The 22,953-nt window shown below is 43.0% G+C and overlaps 1 protein-coding gene across 16 annotated transcripts in view; it reads right to left on the reverse strand.

Moving 5' to 3' along the window:
- GREB1 (growth regulating estrogen receptor binding 1) overlaps positions 1-22,953 on the reverse strand; it is a 147,232-nt gene that overhangs the window by 2,221 nt on the left and 122,058 nt on the right. For 15 of the 16 annotated variants that reach the window (XM_053285601.1, XM_053285607.1, XM_053285608.1 and 12 more), the window contains 17 exons: positions 22,445-22,637; positions 21,609-21,745; positions 20,948-21,287; positions 19,719-19,834; positions 17,105-17,304; positions 16,627-16,716; positions 15,139-15,701; positions 13,411-13,513; positions 11,240-11,398; positions 9,902-10,044; positions 7,325-7,486; positions 5,759-5,963; positions 5,089-5,263; positions 4,783-5,001; positions 4,263-4,398; positions 3,017-3,217; positions 1,707-1,845 (listed from right to left, as the gene is read on the reverse strand). In XM_053285601.1, coding sequence (XP_053141576.1) covers positions 1,707-1,845; positions 3,017-3,217; positions 4,263-4,398; positions 4,783-5,001; positions 5,089-5,263; positions 5,759-5,963; positions 7,325-7,486; positions 9,902-10,044; positions 11,240-11,398; positions 13,411-13,513; positions 15,139-15,701; positions 16,627-16,716; positions 17,105-17,304; positions 19,719-19,834; positions 20,948-21,287; positions 21,609-21,745; positions 22,445-22,637 — 3,281 coding nt within the window. The remainder of the gene's footprint in view (positions 1-1,706; positions 1,846-3,016; positions 3,218-4,262; positions 4,399-4,782; positions 5,002-5,088; positions 5,264-5,758; positions 5,964-7,324; positions 7,487-9,901; positions 10,045-11,239; positions 11,399-13,410; positions 13,514-15,138; positions 15,702-16,626; positions 16,717-17,104; positions 17,305-19,718; positions 19,835-20,947; positions 21,288-21,608; positions 21,746-22,444; positions 22,638-22,953) is intronic. The other variant, XM_053285602.1, reaches the window with a different exon arrangement.

Below are 22,953 nucleotides of genomic sequence, written 5' to 3' on the forward strand. Positions count from 1 at the left end.
ATGGGTGATATAGAAATGAAATGTTTCCTCAGAAATCAGTCCTATTCAGTGCAATGGGGCCTACTCTCCTTCTCACAGCCCCTGGCATTCTTGAAATCTGAAGCAATGGGACTTCAAAGTGCTATTTGGCTGGAAAAGTGAGCTGCTCAGAGCCTAATGGGAGACGATGGCAAGGAGTGGCCAGGGAGTTAAAAATTCAAACACCACAAATGCCAGCAGGGCTCCAACCTACGATAAGCAGCTGCAGCAACCTGTATGGCACAAAATTTCCTTCTCTCTTGGTCTAGATTCCCCATTTCCCTGTCAATCATAATCTCCTTTATTTTTTGGTTTTGTTACAGTTATTGAGTACTTGTAAACTAACAGAGACCTTCTTAGGTGGCGCGGCGTGGAAATGCTTGACTAACAAGCAGAAGGCTGCCGGTTTGAATCCCCACTGCTACTGTATTGGACAGCAGCAATATAGGAAGATACTGAAAGGCATCATCTCAAACTGCGTGGGAGGAGGCAATGGTAAACCCCTCCTCTATTCTACCAAAGAAAACCACAGGGCTCTCTGGGCACCAGGAGTCGAAACTGACTTGTCGGCACACTTTACTTACTTACTTTAAACTAACAGAGGTGGAGACATTTTACAATATAATCTCACTTAGGGAACCGCGAGACTCTGCTCCATCCATTGCTGTCTCCATTAACTGCCAGCTGCAGGAGCCCCCTCCCTCCCCAGGGAGCTTGACAGGCTAGAGGTCAAATGCTGCAGAGGCAGAGGGACTTCCGTTGCCCTCCCTTTTGTTTGTATCACAGCAGCCAAGACTAGTGGATGGGCCAGGAGCTTTCCTCTGTCAGCTGCTGCCTCCACCAATTCCAGATTGCAAACTCTGGTACATCCCTTGCTCTTTTGGAGTGGGACCCAAGTGCCAATTAAAAGTAATAGGGGAAGGGTCTCCATTGGCAGTGCAACGAAGAAAGGACAGGCCTCCACCAGCCAGATCATGCTGCCTCACAGACCTCTCTTTAGCTAAGTGCCTCAGCCGTGTTTTGCCTGTCCACATTGAACAGGTTGGTGTTGCAATTGCAATTTACTGCAAAACAAACACACGCATGTTACAAATCAGGTCTGGAAAAAAGACTGGAGAGGAACTTGGGGTGGCAGGGAGAGAACCCTGAAATAAAAGAATTTGACAGCAATCTTGCCTGGATTCTTTGCTTTTTTAGAAAGTGAGTGAATGAAAGATTGCAATTCCAGACTAAACAGCTCCTGCAGAAGCAACCAGGGCCAGATGATGCGGTTCCTTCCCATGCCAGTGCCACCAGAGCCCAGGGAGCTTACGCAATATTGCAGAAAGTAACCACACCATCCACACAACCCACATGGATTCAAGTTATAGACATTATCAGTGTGGTTTAGAATCACGCAAGACTAGCCAAAACAGCGCAATGGTAATGTAAGAATGTGCTCTTATGTGTGAAAGAGAAAGAGTTAGGAGCATGTAGATAACTCACAAGCAGCCCTACAAGTACCCCTTAGGTCGTGACTGGAAGTGACAGAGGATGCACATATTTCAAGCTATTCCTTGGGCAGCATCAGAATATTTGAGCTGCCTGGTCAGTATAGCTGCAAATGGGGATAGAGACTGTGATCACAGGTATAGCAACAATGTAAAACCGGAGCCAAAACGTGACGTGCCAGCCACACTCCCTCTTACCTTTCAGGAAATGGAACTTCTTCAAGAAGCTGGCTACAACAAAGGAATCACAGAGGTACAGCAGGAGCCCACTGAAGATCATACCAGAGCAGCTGACATTCAGAGAATGAGGCCGAGAGCTGACGTAGCAAACTGCAATCTGATTGAAGGGGAGGGGGGACCAGGACTTATTTTCTTCTCAGAACAAAGCACAATTGATGTTAGCATTATCTAACTACTATGTCCAAACATCTGCAGCTGTTTCAAATTTTGCTGGATACAGTGAGACACTTTTATACCACAGGTATACTATATGAAATACTGTCATGGTACACTGAGAAAAAGACTCTTTACACTTTGCCCAAGCAGGACTGCTGGCCCTGTTGACAGAGGAGTAGCCCCTCATTTGCTCACATTCCTGAAACTTAGAGAATTAATACAGGGGTAAGCATCATACTGTACAGGAGATGATAATGGTAAACCCCTCCTGTATTCTACCAAAGACAACCACAGGGCTCTGTGGGCGCCAAGAGTCGACGCCGACTTGAAGGCACACTTTACTTTAAGCAACCTTGGCTCTCCAGCTGTTGCTGAACTACAGCTCTCATCATCCCTAGCTGTAGTTCATTGTGGCTGAGGATGATAGGAATTGTAGTTCAGCAACTCCTGGAGAGCCAAGGTTGCTTACCCCTGAATTAATGACTCCCTAAGACTAAACAGATAATATGCCACACAATGTGTGATTATCCATTCATGTGTTTGCCTCTTTAAAATACTTATTTCACAATCTAATTTATATCAAGATAAGACAAGCATTTACAATCTCAAATAATGTACCACAATGGGTTGGATTCCAACAAGGGCTTCTATAATAGGGGTGCAGATTCTTGCCGCTTCCCTGAGCCATGTATCATGCTATACCTGACAACACCCTGGCCCTCAGAATCAACTGGAGGGTGAAAGAGGGGATGAGAAAGCCACGTTCTGCTAACAGCCCTGTTCATGGTTCTCTGGGTCCAATCCATTGGTATTAACTATCCTCTATGGGCTAGTTGACACAGGAGCCTGTGAACCAAAGGTGCATCTGGCTGGCTATATCAGGTATCAACTCTGATAGTTGCTACAGTCCGCTAAAGAGTCCCACACAGCCCTCTCAGCAGCATCACCAACAGCACCTCCACTATCCTATTCGTCCTCCCTGGCAACACCTGACTTCTATGGGCAACAGAGAGAAGGAATAGGACTCTAACAGCTCTTATCAGAGCTGATATTAGGGTGTGTGTGTGTGTTTTAAAAAATTGAAAAACATCAGTATCATTTTGGTTTATTACCTGTGACCCTAGATTAAGGTAACAGTCCACAGATAGCACTGGATGGCTATAATTCTTTAGCGATAGAGGGAAGAAGCGATGGCTGTGATACTGCAGGTATTTTTCAAGCAGCAATTGGGCAGGAGCAGCCAAGAAGGTGTGCTTGCTGTCAGGAGCACAGATGTATTGAGCTGGGGCAATAGACACTGGGTTATCCGACACCTAAAAGGAAAGCATTGCGGTGTGAAACAGATTAATATTTTTCATCCAAACCCAAAGCAAGTCTGTCATGGTCTCACACTATAAATGCATCTCAAAGCCAATTTTTAGCAATAATGCCACTATGAAATACCACAATGACTACTGCTGTTGGGCCCTTTTGACCGTGAGTTTCTTAAATGAACACAAATGTCTTCCTGGAAGTGAATTAAAATGAGGAATCCTCAAGTCACGCACTCATGGTTTAATACAGTGACTATGAGCTTTTTCTGAAGGAGACCTGTGAACTCCACTGCTTTCTGGATATGAGATCAGATCAATGAGATTTGCTAGTCTTTCACTTCCTACAAGTCAGTCCTAGGACTTACTAGAAAAATAGTAAGAGTTGGCAGATCTGTGTCTGCTGCTTAAGGCCTCTAGGAAGACAACTGGCAAGTTATACGGGAGTGGTCTATATCATGGAAAATTGTGAGTTCCAAAGATGAAACTACACTTGGCGCTCCCCATGAGGCTGCCACTGTAAATGGCAGCCCTATGTTAAAGTTCCTCCTCCTCTGCCAACGTTTAGTCAAATGTTATATTTCCCCACCTTCACTTGGCATCACTGTGTGCTGCTAGCAGAAGCAGGGAAACACTCAATGCAAATTCATCTATCACACACAATGGTAAAATTCTGTTGTTCTGCAATACGAGTTTGTCGCACTCTGCTCGCTAATGGTTAGATCCAGTGTACAGTTATGTTATTAATATGGCTGTGTTTACAATTTTATATTGTTTTAGATGTTGTGTTATTGGTCAAAGATTGTAATAAAGACTGCCTGCCTATGAGTAAGTGTGACTAAACCTAGTGGGGACAAGGGGGAGAATGTGGCACAAGGCTGCTATTCTCAGCAGTTGAGCATCATGCATAGTTCCATCCCAAGTAAATAAGAGATCAAGTAGTGCACATATCTCATCCCTCAAAAGAAAATTTAGGTCAGCTCAACCTGATTGGGCAAACACATTACCTTGCCAATAGTAAAAGCCAAGCATGTTTCTGAACTCTCACCTTAGACTTAATATGAAAGGACCTTTGCCCACCCACGGCAATTTGCTTCTTCATGACACTGAATCGATTAAACCGACAGATCAGCAGGCCTGCACTGTGGGCACGGAGGTTGAAATCCACGTCATCACACATAAATCTGTTAAAATCCAGTAGTGGGGGGAGGGAACGACAAAAGAAAATGTAAGGAACATTAATTGGGCTGAAATGTATAGACAAGACATCACAGTGATGGAGACAGAACAGAAATGAAGACTGTGGCCCAGTCTGCACTGACATAAATGGAAATAAGTCAATGGGCAAGAAAGAAACTGGTTCACGGAAGAGATTTGGTGTCCTGACAGCATTGAAATGAATCCCACATATCAAAGAACCTCACAGCACTTTATAGGCTAATGATTTACTGTGGCGTGAGTTCTTCATCAGATTGATGGAGTAGGCTGAGAAAGATCTTGCTCTACGAATGCTCTTTGTTGGTGCCACATAATGTGAGATGCAGCCCTTATCCTCCATAATGGCCCACCTGTTCTGATTATATTGCACATTCTGTGTTAGGTCCACATTCAGCATAATGAAGTCATGAACATGGCAGCAAGAGAATGGCTCCTTGATTTCTCCACTCTTGGTTTTACTTGACCACTTCCTCATCCCAATCAAGGCATAGTGAGTGACATTAGGAGTTGATTCAATATGGTGCAGAATTTGCTTCAGAGAAATATTCCTTTCAGTCCATGCGTATTCACTGCAAGGGGGTGGGGAAATAGTTAAAAGTCATATAATTTTAAAAGGCTAATCAATAATATATCAAACTCAACTAATTAGTCTTTACCTTTTTCGGTCACCTGAACAATCAATTTCTATGGCATTCCACATGACACAAGAGTCGTCTGAAATGACAATGAAAGGCCAGATATCCTGGGGCTTAATCCCTAGTTCCTCTTGACGATTTCGTTCAAGCTCCAGATTATGGTAAGACAACTCTTTTATGAGGAAATGAGCAGCACCTATAGTAATAAATCAAACATTATACTGGCAAAACTGGCCACTTTGTATTATATAAAGCTTTTTGCTATGCAAAAATATCTCTTCTCTGCATTCAAGTTCATTTCATGCTAAATAATTTTAGCTGATTAACCACCTGGTTTGTTACTGATTACGTTTGTATAGATTGCTTCTTAATAAAACTTGAATATATGTGCTTTTTTCAAGATACTAAAAGAAGTGTGAACTAAATTATGACTTAAGAAATAAAAGCTGCCACTCGTTGTTAGAAGAAAAGGTTGTTATATTTTTTCCCATTTCAGTGAGGTAACTCACTGTAACCCAAACAGCCTAAAAACAAAACAAGCATCTCAGCCCCACTCAAAATTTGCTTTCACTAATTAAAATTGGTCTCCATGGATTAATTACCCAAAGCTTCAATTAATTAATCTATTCAGTGAATTAAAGCTTGCAACCCTACCTCATTTGCACAGGTGACTATTTCAGCATATACCTACCCACTCCAGCACTGTTGAAAATACTTGGTAGAACAAGCATGATGTGATTGGGCCAGTATTTTTTATATATCGCCATTTCATACTCCTTGACAACCAGGACATGCAAATGGCTAGCCCCATCCATTGCATGGTAAAGGTTAAAAAGCCCATGTTCATGACGTCCAGTTGTGGGAGTGAAGGTGGGGCTCTTTATGTAATCCTGGTTCTGTAAAGTTAGGAATCTCTGTGTTATTGTGGTCATTGACTTTAACAGAGTGGAGGCAGGTGGGGGGAGGGATCAGCAACTAAATGAATGAATCAGCTTTGCTTCATTGTAAAGAATATATTTCCACCAATTTACACCATAAGAACATATGAATAGCCCTGCTGGATCAAGCCCAAGGCCCATCTAGTCCAGCATCCTGCTTCACACAGTGGCCCACCAGATGCCACTAGAAGCCTACAGGCACGAGTTGAGGGCATGCCCTCCCTCCTGCTGTTACTCCCCTGCAACTGGTATTCAGAGGCATCCTGCCTCTGAGGCTGGAGGTGGCCTATAGCCCTCAGACAGTAGCCACTGATAGACCTCTCCTCCATGAAGTTATCCAGTCCCCTCTTAAAGCCATCCAGGTTGTTGGCTGTCACCACATCTTGTGGCAGATAATTCCACAAGTTGATTATGTGTTGTGTGAAAAAGTGACTTGTTATATGAAGCTGATTTTTAAAAAAAAAAAAACCAAGGGGAAAAAACACCCACCACCCAAGAGAAAACCATACGTAAGTTGTGAGATAATAAGAAATAAAAAATGCTTTCATCACTTGTGTGCGTTATACATGAGCTAAAATCTGTATAGTTCCTGTTTGTGGCTTGAACAGGGGGGGAAAGCTGAAGCCAATTGATTGAAATCAAACATTAAAAAAAAACAACACAAGCTATTGCTCTATTCAAGAGATCCGCAACTAGAGGACCCAGGGCCAATTCCAGTCCTCTGAGAATTACTAATTGGCTCACTAGCTGCCAACTGAGAGGCAAGAAAGGTCTGTAATGGAAGCAGTGGAAATGAGAGTTGCTGAAGACTTCCCTGGGAGGATTACAGAAGTGGGACTGGTCCACTACCCACCATCCCTCTGCAAAGTGGCCTTCCATAAAACACACTGCTGACTAGGGGACTATGCAGAATGACACACATTCAGGATAGATAAACACTGCATAAACAAAAGTTCCCTTTCTGGGGACTGTTGCCATACAGTTTTCCTTGTGATGCCATTAGTGCTTCATCTTTTGAAATGTGAATGAGTACAATCTGACAATGGCTAAGACATATATAAGGCATATGTTTGAAGAAATGGCAGAGGTCTCCTTAGTGACCTAGGACAAGTAAAAAAATTGCTAGGCAGTCTGGTTGGAGGCCTGTATCCCTGTTAGCCAGTCTGTAAGCTATCTCCCTATGCCGTACAAAAAAAGAGAAAATCCAACTTCACCATCATTTGGTAGCTGAGCCATTGGTAGACAGAGTGACTCATGGCCTGTCCCTGCAACATGAAGAACCAGATCTGTCCATTCCTCGTGTGTTATTATTTATCTACCTTATCTGTGACAAGTGGCAATCTCATGCTTTCCAGCTGCCTTCCGGGATGGCTAAAGACAAAATGGTGCTCCTTGGACTTTGGAATGATAAAGTGAAGCTGGATCTCTTCTCCAAGCATAGAATAAGAAAAGGCAAAAGCATGCAGGGTGGATTCATAAAGCTGGAGGAGGATGAAAAATAAAGAACGTAACTCATTTTGCAATACAGCCTAGCAATCTTTTATCAACCACAACTGAAACATGTCTAGGAATAATTAAAATATTGATACAAGAACAGGCCACATCCTGTAATCAAGAGGCATTTATCAACACAGACTGTATGCCAGCCTTACACTCCAGCCCCGAGCACACCTTAATAGGCCCAGAAGGGAATGCTTGTTTAGAGGTTGGTTTGGGGACATATATGATGATGGATGTAGAGTGCAGACTCAACAGGAACGATGTCTGCCAGTGTGGTGCTGGATTCCTATGATTCTTTTCTGATTCTGCTACAGCACCACAAGATTAGAAAAAAAAAATACTAGAGCAGGGCTGGTTTCACCTGTGCATTGAATTCCATTAGGTGTACCAAAATCAAAAGCTCGACCTCAGCTGGTCTTTGCACAGCTAGTATGTATGATGAGCATAGTATTGGACTTAGGCTGGGAAGGCCAGCGTCCAAATCTCTGCTCCCACAATGCTCAGTGAGTGATCTTGGGCCAGCCACTCACTCTCAGCCTAATTTATACACAGGGCTGTTGTACGGCTAAAATGCAGGGGACAGGATGCACCATACATGCTGGTTGAGCTGAGCTCCTTGGTGGAGAATAAAAATGTAAAGACACACTATAAGTGAAAGACATACACCGAACCGATTCAGGCTGTAATCTGCCACCCTTCACATATCATTTCAAGACAAGCAGAGGTATTGTGCTAAGAAAGGACACAAACCTGTGTGAGATGGCAACGTATGTAGTATCCATCCCGATAGGAATCTGCTCATCATTCCCTCAAGATGGGAAGTGAAGTGACCCCAGAGCAAGGAGCAGAGCCTTTCTAGCAGTGAAACAACCTTTTGCGTCACATTTACAAATTGTGAGGGGCTACAAGGATTTAAAGTAAGAGGGTGCTCAGCTTCCCTTGTCTTCAGAAATGACTGTTGGGGGCAGGAAAGTGGTTGCAGAGCAAAGATTATGGGGCAGAACTCAACCTGAGTAAAACAACAGAGGAGAAGGTTTAAAGCTCCTGTTCACATCCTATATCACAAGCCCAGAATCTCAGTGCTATGTTGATATAGAAGAGAGGCTTCAGCCTCTACAGCCTGAGTGGTAAGACAAAGGGGTGGGGGGGGGTTATATCCTGTCTGTGCCACCTGGTAGTGTTCTTTTTAACTTGTTGAAATGGGGAGGAAATTAGTCAATGCTTGATTTCATCACTGCCAGGACTTTTAAATGTTTATGATGTTCATGCCCTCTTGCAGCCCTCTTCATGAAAATTTTAGGAGATATTTTGTCATTTTTTAAAACAATGAAATTTTCTGAATATTTTCCCCCAAGTGTGCATTATTTTGTAGGTTGCTCTATTTCATTGCCTTACTGATTAGCATTAGGGGTGTGCACAGAACTGGCTGGTCAAGTATGGTTTGAGTCCGAACCAGACCTAGACAGGGGGATTGGATTTGTGAATTTTTTTTAAAGGTTTTTTTTATTATTATTATTTAACTTACCCCCTCCAGGGGTGTTCTCCAAGGTGGTAGTGGGGTCTGCGGAGGTCCCCCCTCCCCCCTCTGTCTCCCTTCTGTTCAAAACTGGCCCATTCAGCCATTCTTTGACCTGTTCAGACCTTATTCCCCGGCATGGCAGCCATTTTGGAGGCCACCACACCTGCGCAATGAACATCTGTGAATGGGTTAGAACAGAAGGTAGGCTAGTGGGGGAGGGGGAACCTCTGCAGACGCCCTCCCCCCACCTCCTTGGAGAACACTCCCAGAGGGGTAAGGTTTTTTTAAAAAATTACGATTTAAAAAAATACATGAACCCCCCCACCCGAACAGGCTGGGGGGGTGGTTCAGTCCAGGGTTGGACTGAACAGGGGGTGGTTCAGTTTGACCACAAACTGTCAAACCGAACCAGGTGGATGTCGAACATGTTCGGCGTTGAACCTGTTTGAACATCCCTAATTAGCATGGGGCTACCAAGTTTGCTATGAGAGAGAATGACAAGCAGGGCATTTATTTAGACTAGATGTCTATTTTCTGGATTCCCTATGAATGTTTTGGAGCAAATGAGAATGATTTCTTATTATTGATATTATGATGCATCTGTGTTTGTTATTTATGACTGATTTTGTTTTGTTTGTTTTTTCATTTGGAAACTGCTTTGAGCCTTGGAGAGGCAGGGATAAATATTTTTCACAATTAAATGAAATAACCCAGGCTGTTCAATATGGCTTTTACAGTTGCTGGGATCACACCTAGGCAATGTGCATATCCTCGTATGGATGGTTGCAACTAGTATTTTACAAACATTTTAACCTGATACACACTTCAGGGTTTTGTGCTGAACTTTTGGTTTTAAAACAAGTTAGATCTGTTTTACCTGGTACCTGGGATTGAAACCCATGTACTGATGACACTGTTCGCAATGGTGGTAGGTGTTGTAAGCAGCATATTTGGATAATCTCATTCGAGTTGTCTGACGGCGCATATACAAGTCCTCTTGTTTTCTGTTTGCTGATGTATCTGTACAAAAGTATGTTGACTCTATGAGTTCAGTGTGCATTGGCCAGAACAAAAGGATGAATAAAACTGTTGCATGATGAGTATGTCGCAACTAAGAACCCAGCCGTGCTTATCTTCTTCGTGCAGAACTATAATGACCACAAATCGTCTATTGAAATGGGCTCCAAAAAATGAATGGGAGAGAGGTTAATTATTTTTACTGTCAAAACAGTACTGCCTTTAAGGCAAAAGAATTAATCTATAATATTGAAATTATTTCGGTTTCCATCAAAATTTGAGAATGATTCCTAATCTGCTCTACATACACTAAGGTGCAAATAAGTTATTTCACATATTTTTTCCCATTTTAAAAATAACTGAGACACTATAAATTGCTTTGAACACTACACTCCCAAGCACTATATACATGCTAAACATTATGATGTTGTTGTTAGGAAATGATTGGTTTTCTTCAAGAACATGTGTTCCTTGCTCCCTCTAGTGGCAATGTTAAGCCTTTCAGAGTATTATGAGTGTTTGTGGTAGAAGTTATCTAACAGCACAGTGACCAAGTTCGGGCTCAGCAATCACATGCAGTTCCTAAACATTTCACATGCAGCTTTTGGCCAGTTTAAATTAAAGACTCACCACTGATCTCTCCTTCCTTAGTTCCAGGTATCTGCTGGAAACTTGAGAGATCAGGGCAAGTGAAGGTGGGCGGAGCTTGACAGGAGATGGTGGTAAGCGGAACAGAAGCTTTATAAACTGTGTGGCCTAAGCCCAGAAGATTCACAGGAATGGGAGGCCAGATTGTGTTTGCTTTTTGTTGTGTTACTGTTATATAGTACAGTTTTGTATTGTTGGTACTACATAAAATAAGTAATACAACAAAACATTATTTGCTGCATCATAAATGAAATATGAAAAACATGGGTTTTTTGGGGGGGAAGGAAAAAATGAGATGTGGTTGGTCTAAGTAGAAATAAGTAATTTTTTCTGAAGTTCAGTTACTTGGCTCAGAATACGAATTTGTCCAGCTTGTAATGATCAGGGGTATTCTGTCTAGCCCCATTTCCCCCCCAAATATCTTTTCTGGTTTGGAATGTAAAATGATATATTGAGCAATACAGTCTAACTGTACTGCTATATTGCATGACACGTAATGCACAAAGAAGTCACTGTCTTTTAAAATATATACATAAATGAGAACTCTGACCTTCACTGTTCATGTTCTGAATCCTTGAACAAATTAGACTTGCATCTTCATATTTGGGATCATGGATAATGTAGTCAAAAGGCATTGTTTTAAATGTTTCCAGGTCAGGCCATGCAACCCCCGACTGGTGGTAATATTGCTCTGATTCTTCTTTGAGGTCTGTAGAACCGGTAACAAAAAGAATGTTTATGAAAATAAGCAAATAAAGCATTTCACGTATGAAGGTGGTGCAAACGGTTGGATGCATGTGGAACAGCAGGAAAGCAAACTCATGCTATACAACATGAGTATACATCTCTGTATACTCATCTCTGTATGAGTATACATCTCTGACAGCCTCTAAAAAGTCTTTAAAGAGACATCTGTTCACCCAGGCTTTTAACTGATACTGTTTTGATTGTTCTTAATGTTGTTTTAGGGCATTGTTTTAAAAAAATGTAAATTGTTGTGTTTTATATTTCTTGTTTTGTTTTTAACCATGTTTTAATGTTGTTTTTATCTGTTGTAAACCACCCAGAGACATAAGTTTTGGGCGGTATAAAAATGTGTTAAATAAATAAATAAATAAATAAATAAATACATGCAATTGTACTTTTTTCAACAGGAAGGAAGCAAGTCCTTGTTTTCCTTGAATGACTGCCTGAGGTTGGTAATGGACTGGATGAAGGTGAGTAAATTCAAATTTCATCCAGACACAACAGAGTTGTCAATGAGGGACGGACAGCCTTTCAGCCCAAGATTATCAGTTTGGGATGCGATCCTGAAGGAGTAGGTGGGGACTGCTCCTAGATTTCCTCCTGGACACTCTGACAGAGGCTGTGGCCAAGAGCTTTGGCTGTTACACCACCTGTGCATCTTCCTGGAAAAAGAGACCTTACCACTGCTGTATATGCTGTGATAAACTTCTGGCTACTGTAATGCCCTATACGTGGGGCTGCCCTTGAAGGCGGTTTGGAAAGTTCAATTGGCCCAGTCCAGAATGCAGCAGAAGTAGATTGGTGGTAGATGCAAGCTAGCAAGAGCCCATAATTCCAGTATTACAAGAGCTCCACTGGCTACCGATTTGTTTCTGGGCTAAATTCAAAGTACTGGTTCTAACCTTTACAGTGTCCTCTAGTGCCTCATCCAAGTTACTTGAGTGGGCACCTACTTTCACGTGAACCTCTCTGGTTATTGCAATGCAGTTAGGAGTCCCTGCTGCAGAGCCCACTTCCACTCGAGTTCAAGCTGTCAGTAACAGCTTGAAGAGCATTTACATTTGTGGTGCTGTGTCTTTGGATTCCGTTTTCATTTAAGATTTGCCAAGGCTAAGAGCCTAGTCCACTGACTTAAACCATGTTGTTAGAATGTTTTTGTCTAGAAAACCATTTAATTTCCAATGTGATGGGAGTTGAATTGAGCTGGGTTTTGGTTTTCCCCACTACTTCCGAAGAACTGCTAACTCTATCAGTATTGCTACTGTTGATATTTTAAATGGAATGTTTAGATTTTTGTTGTTGTTGTTCTTCACTTTGAGAATTCTTGTGAATTGAAAAACAGATTATAAATGTATAAACAAACGTGCAAGGACTTTAATGCTTATGTTTTGCTTGTCTGAAAATAGCACATGTGGAGTGGGGCAGGATTTGGATCAAGTCTGCAGTTGTTAATGCTACTCCCCACCCTGTCCTGATCGGAATCATTCTACCCCTGCATGTGCTATTTGCCCTGGGGTGGTGGGAGGGACCTCCCATTGAAGTCAATAGAAATTTTAGTCCCCAAGGCAAATGGCACATGCAGCAGAATACAGACCAGGCACATGGCAGAGGGTCACATTAAAGCCTCCCTACCCATCCCACTGCTTCAGATGTGCTATTTGCAGGGAAAGACACATACCCTCCCAAGTATGACATGATGAAAGCCACATATATGGTGATGTCAGCTGTTCAGCAAAAGAACGAAGATATACTGAATCAGAATGACTGAAAGTGACCATAAGCTCAAAATAGTTAAACCAATAAATAGTAAAATGCTAAACAATTGGAAGAGGATTTTTTAAAGGATTGTAGAGGGCTTCCATTAAAAAAATACTTTAACAGGAGAGATTAAGGGTGCAACAATGAAACAGTCATAATTAAGAAGCATATTATAAATTGCTCCCCAAAGTAAAGGTTTTCACATGAACAACATACCATTATTGATCTCCTCTTCATCATAAACATCCACTTCTGTCAATCGAATCAGCATTCTGGACAAGATACTGAGAAACTGCAAATAGGCACCTGTCTTTCCTATCTGTAAATATATTATTTATTTATTTATTTATTTATTTATTTATTTATTTATTTATTCACTCACACACACACACACACACACACACACACCCCAGAAACTGTACCAATGTTTGTCTTGAGTATCATATTTTGGATTCCTCAAATTTAATTAAGTTCATTTCAAAGTCCACATAATGATATTTCCTCAACACTCCTTCATCCCTGGTACTCACATTTGTCCTTTATTCTTATTCCTATACTCAAAACGTTATGTTAAGAATGTTTAGGTCCATATCAGCTTAAAGTCAGTGGTCTAGACTGCCAATGAGCCCCGATCTAGACATCTGAGTAAGAGTTTCATAGAGATGAACCAATAGTCTGCCACCCATTCTCACTCTCAGTTTATTTAATGTGTTGAGATACCCAGGAAGCAAACAAAAGGGGGTGGCCACTACTATATGCTCTCCTTAGCAGCCCTTCTAGGAGCATGTGACTGGCCACTCTTAAAAACAAAACACATTTTCAAAGGAAGGACACTCAGAGAAGTTAATTTTAAAACACTGCTTAAAAGAATAGCTGTTATTCTATGGTTTGTATTCTATTTATTTGTCTGTTCTGTTTTTCATACAGAGTTCCCAAAGCAGGTAACAATCTCAATGGGGAAAAACACACCAATAAATACATTAAAAACTTCCATCAGCATCTCTAATGGATGGAGGATGGCTGGCTAGCTCGCTGGAGATAGACCCAGTTCTGAGGGGAGGAGAGAGATGATGGTTGGTCCCAGGTAGGCCAATGGAGGGAGCCTCATTCTCTGGCCTCTCCTTCCCTATGTCATGACATAGTTGATTTGACATGACCACAGAGAGAGGCTGTTGATTTAGGTTAAGAACTACATGATTTAGGAAATTACCAATCTAGAGCATGCATGGTAATAAAACCCAGGTAAGGAAACAGTGGATAGACAGAGAGTTGTTCTGTGGAAAACACTGTTTAATAAGCTGGGATTGGCAGAAGATACAGAACAGAGAGAAGACAGCAGGCTTACCTACAACTTATGGGACTGCCACAAGATGCTGTGATGCCTAATAGGCTGGTTCACATGATAGTAAACTGGGCATCCCCTCAGTTTTTGGTCAGCAAAAACCTCGGTAGGAGGAGGTGGGTGTAGGCCCCAAAGGCAATGTCCTAGCCAGTAACCCACCATATTATCAAGGGTGGAGGAGATGCATTGGAGCCTGCACTGCAATCCTCCATCCCTGACCACTTCCTCCATCTCCGCCCTAGTTTTTTTTTTTTTTGCTGACAGGTGACCATCGTGAGAACCAGCCTATTATCTTGAGTGGCTTGCAGGGGAAATGATTAAATATATCCATGGAAGACAATTCATGAATTAGCCATGATAGTCAAAATGAACCTTCATACTAATTGAAATCGCTGACTACTAGCTGCTGGAGACATGGAATGAGGGGTGGATGTCTTTAATCATGTCCAGACATTAGCACTGCCATTGCTGAAAACAAGATGCTATTCTAGATGGGAACTTGGTGTAATATGGCAAGGCAATTCTTCTGTTTCTTTGAGATAATGAAGCAAAGTGAATAGAAAGCCAATGGCAAGACTAAAGACCCTACTCTTACTACAAACCTGTGGTGGCCCGCTCAGCAACAACCTCCTTGGGTGAAAGGTATCCATTCTGCCTTCGTTCCTATTGTTGTAGTCCATATGGATTGGTTTGGGGACTGTCCATTGGCGATAATATAGGGACTGCTCTGTGCAGGTCATCATTTTACTCATGAGTGGGCGGAAAGAACTCGCCCACATCACCGAATGATAAGGCAAGAGGGACGATGACTTAGGAAGTCCGGTGCTGTCTGCAGAAGTAACAATGTCATACACCAGTTTGGGCAGGTAAACGATGGGGGATTGCTGGGACGCTTTAGTCATGGAGCACTGAGATGCCTGCAGGACAAAAGAGCTGTGGGTAGGTGCAGAAGAGGCGGAGGAAGATGAAAAGGGGGGTGGCGACGATGAAGTGATAGAAGGCTGAGCAGTTTTAGCAGTCAACTTTGAATCCTTCTCCACTTTCTGTCTTTGCCTTTCTGTGTTAGTACTCTCTTCAGTACTGCTGCTTAATACCTGATGAGGTGACTTTCCTACCTCCCCTACAGTTATTAAAGGAGGAGACAATTCACTGCAGAATGCTGTGCCTGTGAACAAAATCCAGGTTTTAACAGGGTGCCATATTAAAATTGAAGTAACGACTACAGGATGCATCCCCCACCCTACCCGACGTCATTCACAGTTCACTATCTGTCTTCAAAAAATAAAGCAGAAATGTAGGCCCAGAGTTAATGTGGCTGGGCATGCACTGTGTGCAAGAACTCTTGACTTAACATGAGAATGGGATAGAAACTATACCAGCATGGCAGGTCCATGCATTTCTGGTGTGGTTTTTCTCCCAGTTGACATAACTTGGGAATGGGATAGAAACCAACCCACCATAGGGAGTCCATTCATTTTGGGGTGGTTTTCTACCCTGTACCATATTTTTATTAATGAGATAAATACCATAACTGGTGAAGAGTCATACTTGTAGATATATTGTGTGCCAAAGTGCAGGTAAGACTATAATAAAGGGCATAGCTGGGAGTGCAACGGTTTGCTTGTTTACCCACATTCACATAGTGGGGGGTAGAAATCTCCTGCAAAACCCAGATGATGGTTAAACAGAGAAAATGCCTTTGGCTGCATTCACACAGTCACAACAATCCTGGATAAAGGATAATCAGGATTAGTGAGTCCAGTGGAACCGATTGTGTGAATGCAGAATTTCAAGGCAATCCTGGTCAAACTGCTTCAACTATGTTTCTATCCTAGTTAAATGCTGGTTAACCAGAGCACTTTGACCAGGATTGCCCTGAAATTCTGTGTTCACACAGTCAGCTCCAACTGGGCTCACTAATCCTCATTAGAACCAGGATTCTTGTGATTGTGTGAATGCAGCCTTTATAATGTTGAGATGTTTTGCCCACTTTTCACGAGTGATGGCAAATGCCAAATTACAACAGTAACATCACCTGTTAATTTCTACATCTGAAGTAAATACTGAAATAGGCAATGCTGAAGTCTTACTTGACATTTTAGAAGAGACAGATGAAGCAGCAGAATCATGTGAACTTGACCTCTCTCTTTTGACAGGGCTTCTCTTTTCTGAAGTAGAGCCTGTTCCATGATTGAGAGAAAATAAATTTGCATTACATTTTCTGGAAATGATTGATCTGATCTAACATAAAAATGCAATGGGGGTAAACATGAAGGCTCATTTACAGGTGAGGCATGCACTGTTCCTGTTAGCAACCTGCTTTGAAATCTTGAAGGATAGCAGAGGGGTGAAACCAGTGAAGGGGGGAGCCCAGGTTGGGACAGCAGCAGCAGAAATTAGGAAGGCATGGAGGCAGCAGGCAGGTGGGATGATGCCTGCAGCAGGGAGGGGTGGGGCAGAGTGTCAACACTGAGCACCCTGTGGCACACCCGCCACCTGAGGCAGTCGCCTCACCAGACCTTTCACAGACATCTTTTTAGCACAAATGGTCTGTGGTCATTTCTTTACCTTCTGTTACGGTCTCTTCATCTTCGTTATCAGTACTGCTTAGCTTCTCTGGGTCACTCTCCAGGACATCATTTGCTACCACTTTCTCCCCAGAAATGTCAGAACTTACAAAATAGGCCGCCAAGCCAAGTTCTTGCTCCAAGGCTGTTCTCACCAAACAAGAGGAATTTATCAAACGAAGGTCACAGTATCTTAAGGACCTGGGTTGGGGGAGAGAGAGAGAGAGTTGAATGAATCCTACAATATCCTGTAATATCAATAACTGAAGGGCCTTTTGGTCATTGGGTCATTTCCTACCCCTTTGGAATGTTTAGACAAAACAAATGGGACAGTCCAGTTGTGTTCAAGAAGACCATTGCTGTTGCAATAATTGTAACCAGCCTCTACCGCGAGGCAGCAAGGGCAACGTAGACATGCATTCACTGCTGGGCTGAGAAGAGCAGACGTGAAAGATTGCTGTGTTGCACCCAGAACTGCACAGAGTTGTGATGCAATTCCCAGGTCTGCATGCAGGGGTGGCCCAAGGGATTGAAGCACCTGAGGGTGTGTGTGCAAAAATGCTGCCTTGCCCCTGGTGGGGGCTAGCCCCCTTTCAAAACCCACCCTTGAAAGCTTTGAAAATGGCATGGGGAGGAGGGAAGGTTGACAGCAGCTTCCTCTTCTCTCCTTGTGCTTCTGCAAGCTTTGGAAGAAGTGTGAGGAGAGGCAGCACTTGCAAATCTTTTTTTAGTAAAGTTAAATTTCAGCAGTACATATAACATAACCAAGGATAAGAATGATGTGTGTGTATATGATGTGTGTGCTATTGCTATTGCTATTTAACTGAAGTGGGGTGGGGGAGGAAAGGGGGGGGAGTAAATATTCAAACAAACAAATAAATAAATAAATAAAGTTTGAAAAAATCCCGTAAGCGTGACCTGCAAGGGCTGGATTAGACCTGAAGAGCTGCTACAATGATGATGGCAGTAGGGGACATCCTGCCACCTTTCTGAAAAACCAGCTGCCTGAAGCAACTGCCTCACCTCGCCTCATGTAAGGGCTGCTTCCAGCTGCACGCACAATGGTGATCAACTGCTGAGGAAGCGGGAATGAGAAACTGAATTCAAGAACCACCTTACTTCCTGACAGAAGGTATGGGCGCTGGAGAACCTGAATTTAGGATGTCTACACTTCCAAGCAAATGAATTTTAAAGACAGCAGATAGTTTTCTGTGACAAAGATGTTTTTCATAGCAACAACATATTGTGAACTGAATGCTAGGAAAATAGAATCACCCAAAACAAAGAATTGGCAACCATATTTCCATTGCCCACTACCACCAAATGATAATCTGAGTAGGCCTCAGTAGCCTCGGTATTTTTACAACATAAATAACTTGGCTTGCCTTTTTAAAAAACAGAAAACAATGTATGTTAAATGACCTCATGGGTGCACAGAAAAGTTTCAAAACATGTCTTCCATAGGGCCTCGGGTAGGGATATGCGAACCAGCTTGATCTTGAGTCGGTTCGACATCCAACTGGTCCGGCTCAAGGGTTCGCTGAAACCCACCCGGCTTGAGGTTGAGCCACCCCCTGGGGGATTGGAGCCAGTTCCAGGATTCAAAACCTTTTTAAACATATGTTTAAAAGGACTCACCACCTCCAGGGGACACTGCCGTGACTGTGGGGGTAATCTACAGTGGTTCCCCCTCCCCCCAGTCTCAAAACAGCCCGGTTCAGGCAGTTTTTGGCCTGTTCTGGGCCTCTGTGTACTGTCAGCAGCCATTTTGGAGACAACCGTGCATGTGCAATGGCCATCTGCATGACCAGGGTCATGCACATTGCCATTGTGCATGCATGGTGGCCTCCAAAATGGCCACTGACAGTACACAGAGGCCCAGAGCAGGCCAAAAACTGCCTGAACTGGGCTGTTTTGAGACCGAGGGAAGATCGGTGGGGAGAGGGGGAAACGCTCAAGACCCTCTCCCCGGGGCCGCAGCAGCACCTCCCAGAGGAGGTGACTCTTTAAATTTTGTTTTTAAGAAACGTTTGAACCCCCAAACTGGCTTGAATTCGAGCCAAGCGAGGGGTGTTCAACTGGCTGAACTGGGCAAGTTAGGTTTGTGTACATCCCTAGCCTTGGGATTTAAAAGCAAAGAATAATTGAATAAGAAGTTGGGGAAACAGAGAATATTCTCAGATGGTTTCTCGACATACCAGAATTGATTAGGGACAGTTGCTTTCTCCCTGCTAAATATAAGAAAGCCACCACTTTCAAAAGGTGCCTCTTGGCAAGTTAAAAGGTAAAGTGTGCCATCAAGTCAATTTTGACTCCTGGTGCCCACAGAGCCCTGTGGTTTACTTTTGGTAGAATTCAGGAGGGGTTTACCATTGCCTCTTCCCACGCAGTATAAGATGATGCCTTTCAGCATCTTCCTATATTGCTGCTGCCCTACATAGGTGTTTCCAAAAGTCTGGGAAACATACCAGCGGGGATTCAAACCAACAACCTAGTTAGCAAGAGTTAAATGCACTTCATATTCCTGCTAACAAACTACATGGCAACAAGATGGTATAGCGATTAAAGACCAAGCTGTATTTCATGGAAAATGTTTGCCAGTACCGCATGGTTACCTTGGCAGGGACTCCCCTTGAGGGTCCATTCCGCTAAAGATCAATATGCAAGGTAGACCTTCCAGTTCCAAATAGGTCTGGGGCCTCCATTCAGCATCTTCGATTTTCTGCCAGATCTATTGCAATATTTGAAAGAAACTAGTAGTCACCACATGTCTGTGCCAAGTAAAAGAAAGCAAGTTCTATTGCAGTTAAGAGCTAGTGTATAAGCCAGGAAGTTCCTGGTCCAAGGCTCGGCTCAGCTGTGAGCCTGCTGGGGCCAGCCACTATCATGCAGTCTCTGTTCTGCAGGAGAGCATCAATAATTCTGGCTTACCTTACAGTACTGAGGAAGCTGTGGGATGCAGTGGTTGGAGTGCTGGATTTAGACAAATAAAACCAGAGTTCAAAACCCCAGCCAGCCATAAAGCTTACTGGGTGATTTGGGCCAGTCACCAACTCTCAGCCTAACTTTATTGAGAGGGTTGTTGTGAGGAGAAAGTAGGGGAGAAACCTATCTACTGCCCTGAACTCTTTGGAGGAAGCGCAGAATAAAAATGTAATAAATCAATACAGATTACAACGTGATTACTTATTAATAGTCTTCAGGCCTATCAACCATTTTAGTTCTTGGATGGTTTAATAATTTCCTTTTTAACCAGTGACATAACAAGGTCTGGATGGACATGTGTCCCATAGCTGAACACTGACCTTCTCTCCCCCAGCCTTTTTTGCAGCACCATAAAGGTAAAGTGTGCTGTTGGGTCGATGTTGACTCCTGGCGCCCACAGAGCCCTGTGGTTGTCTTTGGTAGAATACAGGAGGGGTTTACCATTGCCATCTCCCACACAGTATGAGATGGTGCCTTTCAGCACCTTCCAATATCACTGCTGCCCAATATAGGTGTTTCTGGGAAACATATCGGGGGGATTCGAACCCGTAACCTCTGGCTTCCTCTGGCCCACTGCGCCATTAGGTGGCTTTGCAGCACCATAGGTACTGCCCAAACATTTTCACTGGCATTATTTTCTTAGTGGTTCCTGCCACCGCCACCTCCGCTAGCCCTGCCACCCACAGGCCCCACCACTGCCTGCCAACTGCCCACACCCCTCCCAACATTTCCTGGTTTACAATATTGTCCTAGAAATACTTGTATTGAACAGTGGGGTATATAATATGTGAAGAACCAATAAAATCTGTGCAGCTCAGGCTGGAACCTTCTGCTAGGGTTGTGTGGTTTGACCCAGTACCTTGAGCTGTTCCACAAAGTGTTTCCCGATAGTGATTCCGGAGTTGGGATTCCCCAGGATGATTTCAAAATGGTCTTCAAGGGCTAGTCTTTCCCTCACATGGCTGAGGCGTTCATAAGCCACTGCTGCCAAAGGAATGCATGGAATCCGCAAAACAACCATGAGCCCATGTCCACTGGGGCACTGCCTTGAAGAATTGATGAGATTCTGGGTGATTTCTAGAGTTTCAACTGTTGTGTAATTCTTCATCTGGGACAAGCCGCATACTGCCATCATGGCTGCAGAGTAGTGCTGAACAAGAACAAACGTCCTGATCACTGCACTATGCAATCTAGGGAACCTGAAACAAAACAAGCAGGAATAGCTTTCTGAGCAGACTCTTATTTTCTATATGATGAAGCCCTTCAGGGTTATTGTGAGGTGCACATGAAATCAATTCTCGCTAGTTGCTACTTCTTCCTATTCAAGGACCAAAACTGGCCATGTTCCATTTATTATTAAAAACTTCGTCACAAATGCAACGCCGCAAACATATTTGACCAAGGGACCCAGGCACAACTGACAATACAGCCCAAATCTCCAGTTCCACGAGACACCCTCCTATCTACTTAACCATACTGCCTCTTTAATTTTGAATCATACTGTAAGCCATACACTGTACCTTTTCCCCAATGCCATGACCATTGCTTCAAAGGAGCTGTCATAACGAAGCAATGGAAGGCTGTGTCCAGAAAAAGTGGATTCAATAAATTCAGGCAGTCCATAGTACTTCTTGTTTTCATGGTATAAGTCTGCTCCCTAGAATAAAATGAAATCATGTGAATTTAAAGGAATGGTCATTATTTCACAGTTCAGTCATCTAGTCATCCAGTGACCATAAACAGGACTGGGATTGACTAGCACTGATCCCTTCTCCATCACTAGTATTATCTTTCCTCTTGGCCAAGATGCTCACCTGTCCCCATTTCAGGTTGCCTTGACTACACAAACAGATTAGGCAACACTGATGGCAGCACAATTTCCAGTGTGCCAGCCATGCTGGAAAGTGTGTGGAAGATCAGGGCTCTCCTTCTATTTCTAGCATGGCCAGAGCTCAAATCAAATGAAATATTTTCAACAAAAATTACATTATTTTTTGTCCACAAATGGGCACCATCATTGATCCTCAGCTCTTGAAAACTCGATGCTACATTCTCAAAGGCCTCTCCTTCAGCAAGGAGAAGAGAAGAGCTGAGAGGATCTAGGCAAAAAGGAAGCTATAAAGAGATTAGGAAAACACAAAAGAATGATCTGCAGATCAGAGATTAGCAAGGATGAGATTAGACTCAATATTTTGTTGAAAGCTTTCATCATAGCACAGAACAGCATAATCATTACAGCCAAATTAGGGGTTAAAAAAATAAAATAAACAGGCCTTTAATCTGCAGCGTCTCAGCTCTTCTTAGATCCCCACATTCTAAAAAACCCTCACAAAGACCCTCAGAGGATCTTTCTTACATTGTTATATAATGAAGGCCAGTGGATTTCATTATAAGGGCTGATGCGAGTGTGTTGCGTCTGCAGAGCATAGGGGAAGGATGTCACATGAAGTGTCACAATATTGGGAGCCTCTTTCACCTCTCTGCAGTTCAGCAGCCTGTCCACAAGCCCCACAGCTGGATCTGACTGAGGATAAAGGCTGTGCACTGCACTGTAAGAAAGAGAATGCACACTGCCAAGGGTTAGAATCAGATACATGGGAAAACACAGATGCATATCCATCTATTCATCCATCCATTTAAACATTCCTTCTATTAATTTATAAGACACGCCAGGTCAGATAGAGATTAAGTTAATCATCATTTAATAAAACCAATGAGATATATTTGTTGTTGTAAAGATGTGAAATTGTGTAGTGTTATTGTTTATAGTACAAGGGTGCAAGTATACAGGGATGGTACCTAAGGTTTGTAATGACCATCAGCGTAGTCATTACAATGACAATATGCATCTCTCAGACCAGTGAC

Source organism: Hemicordylus capensis, chromosome 1, assembly GCF_027244095.1.
Source record: "Hemicordylus capensis ecotype Gifberg chromosome 1, rHemCap1.1.pri, whole genome shotgun sequence".
Classification (NCBI taxonomy): domain Eukaryota; kingdom Metazoa; phylum Chordata; class Lepidosauria; order Squamata; family Cordylidae; genus Hemicordylus; species Hemicordylus capensis.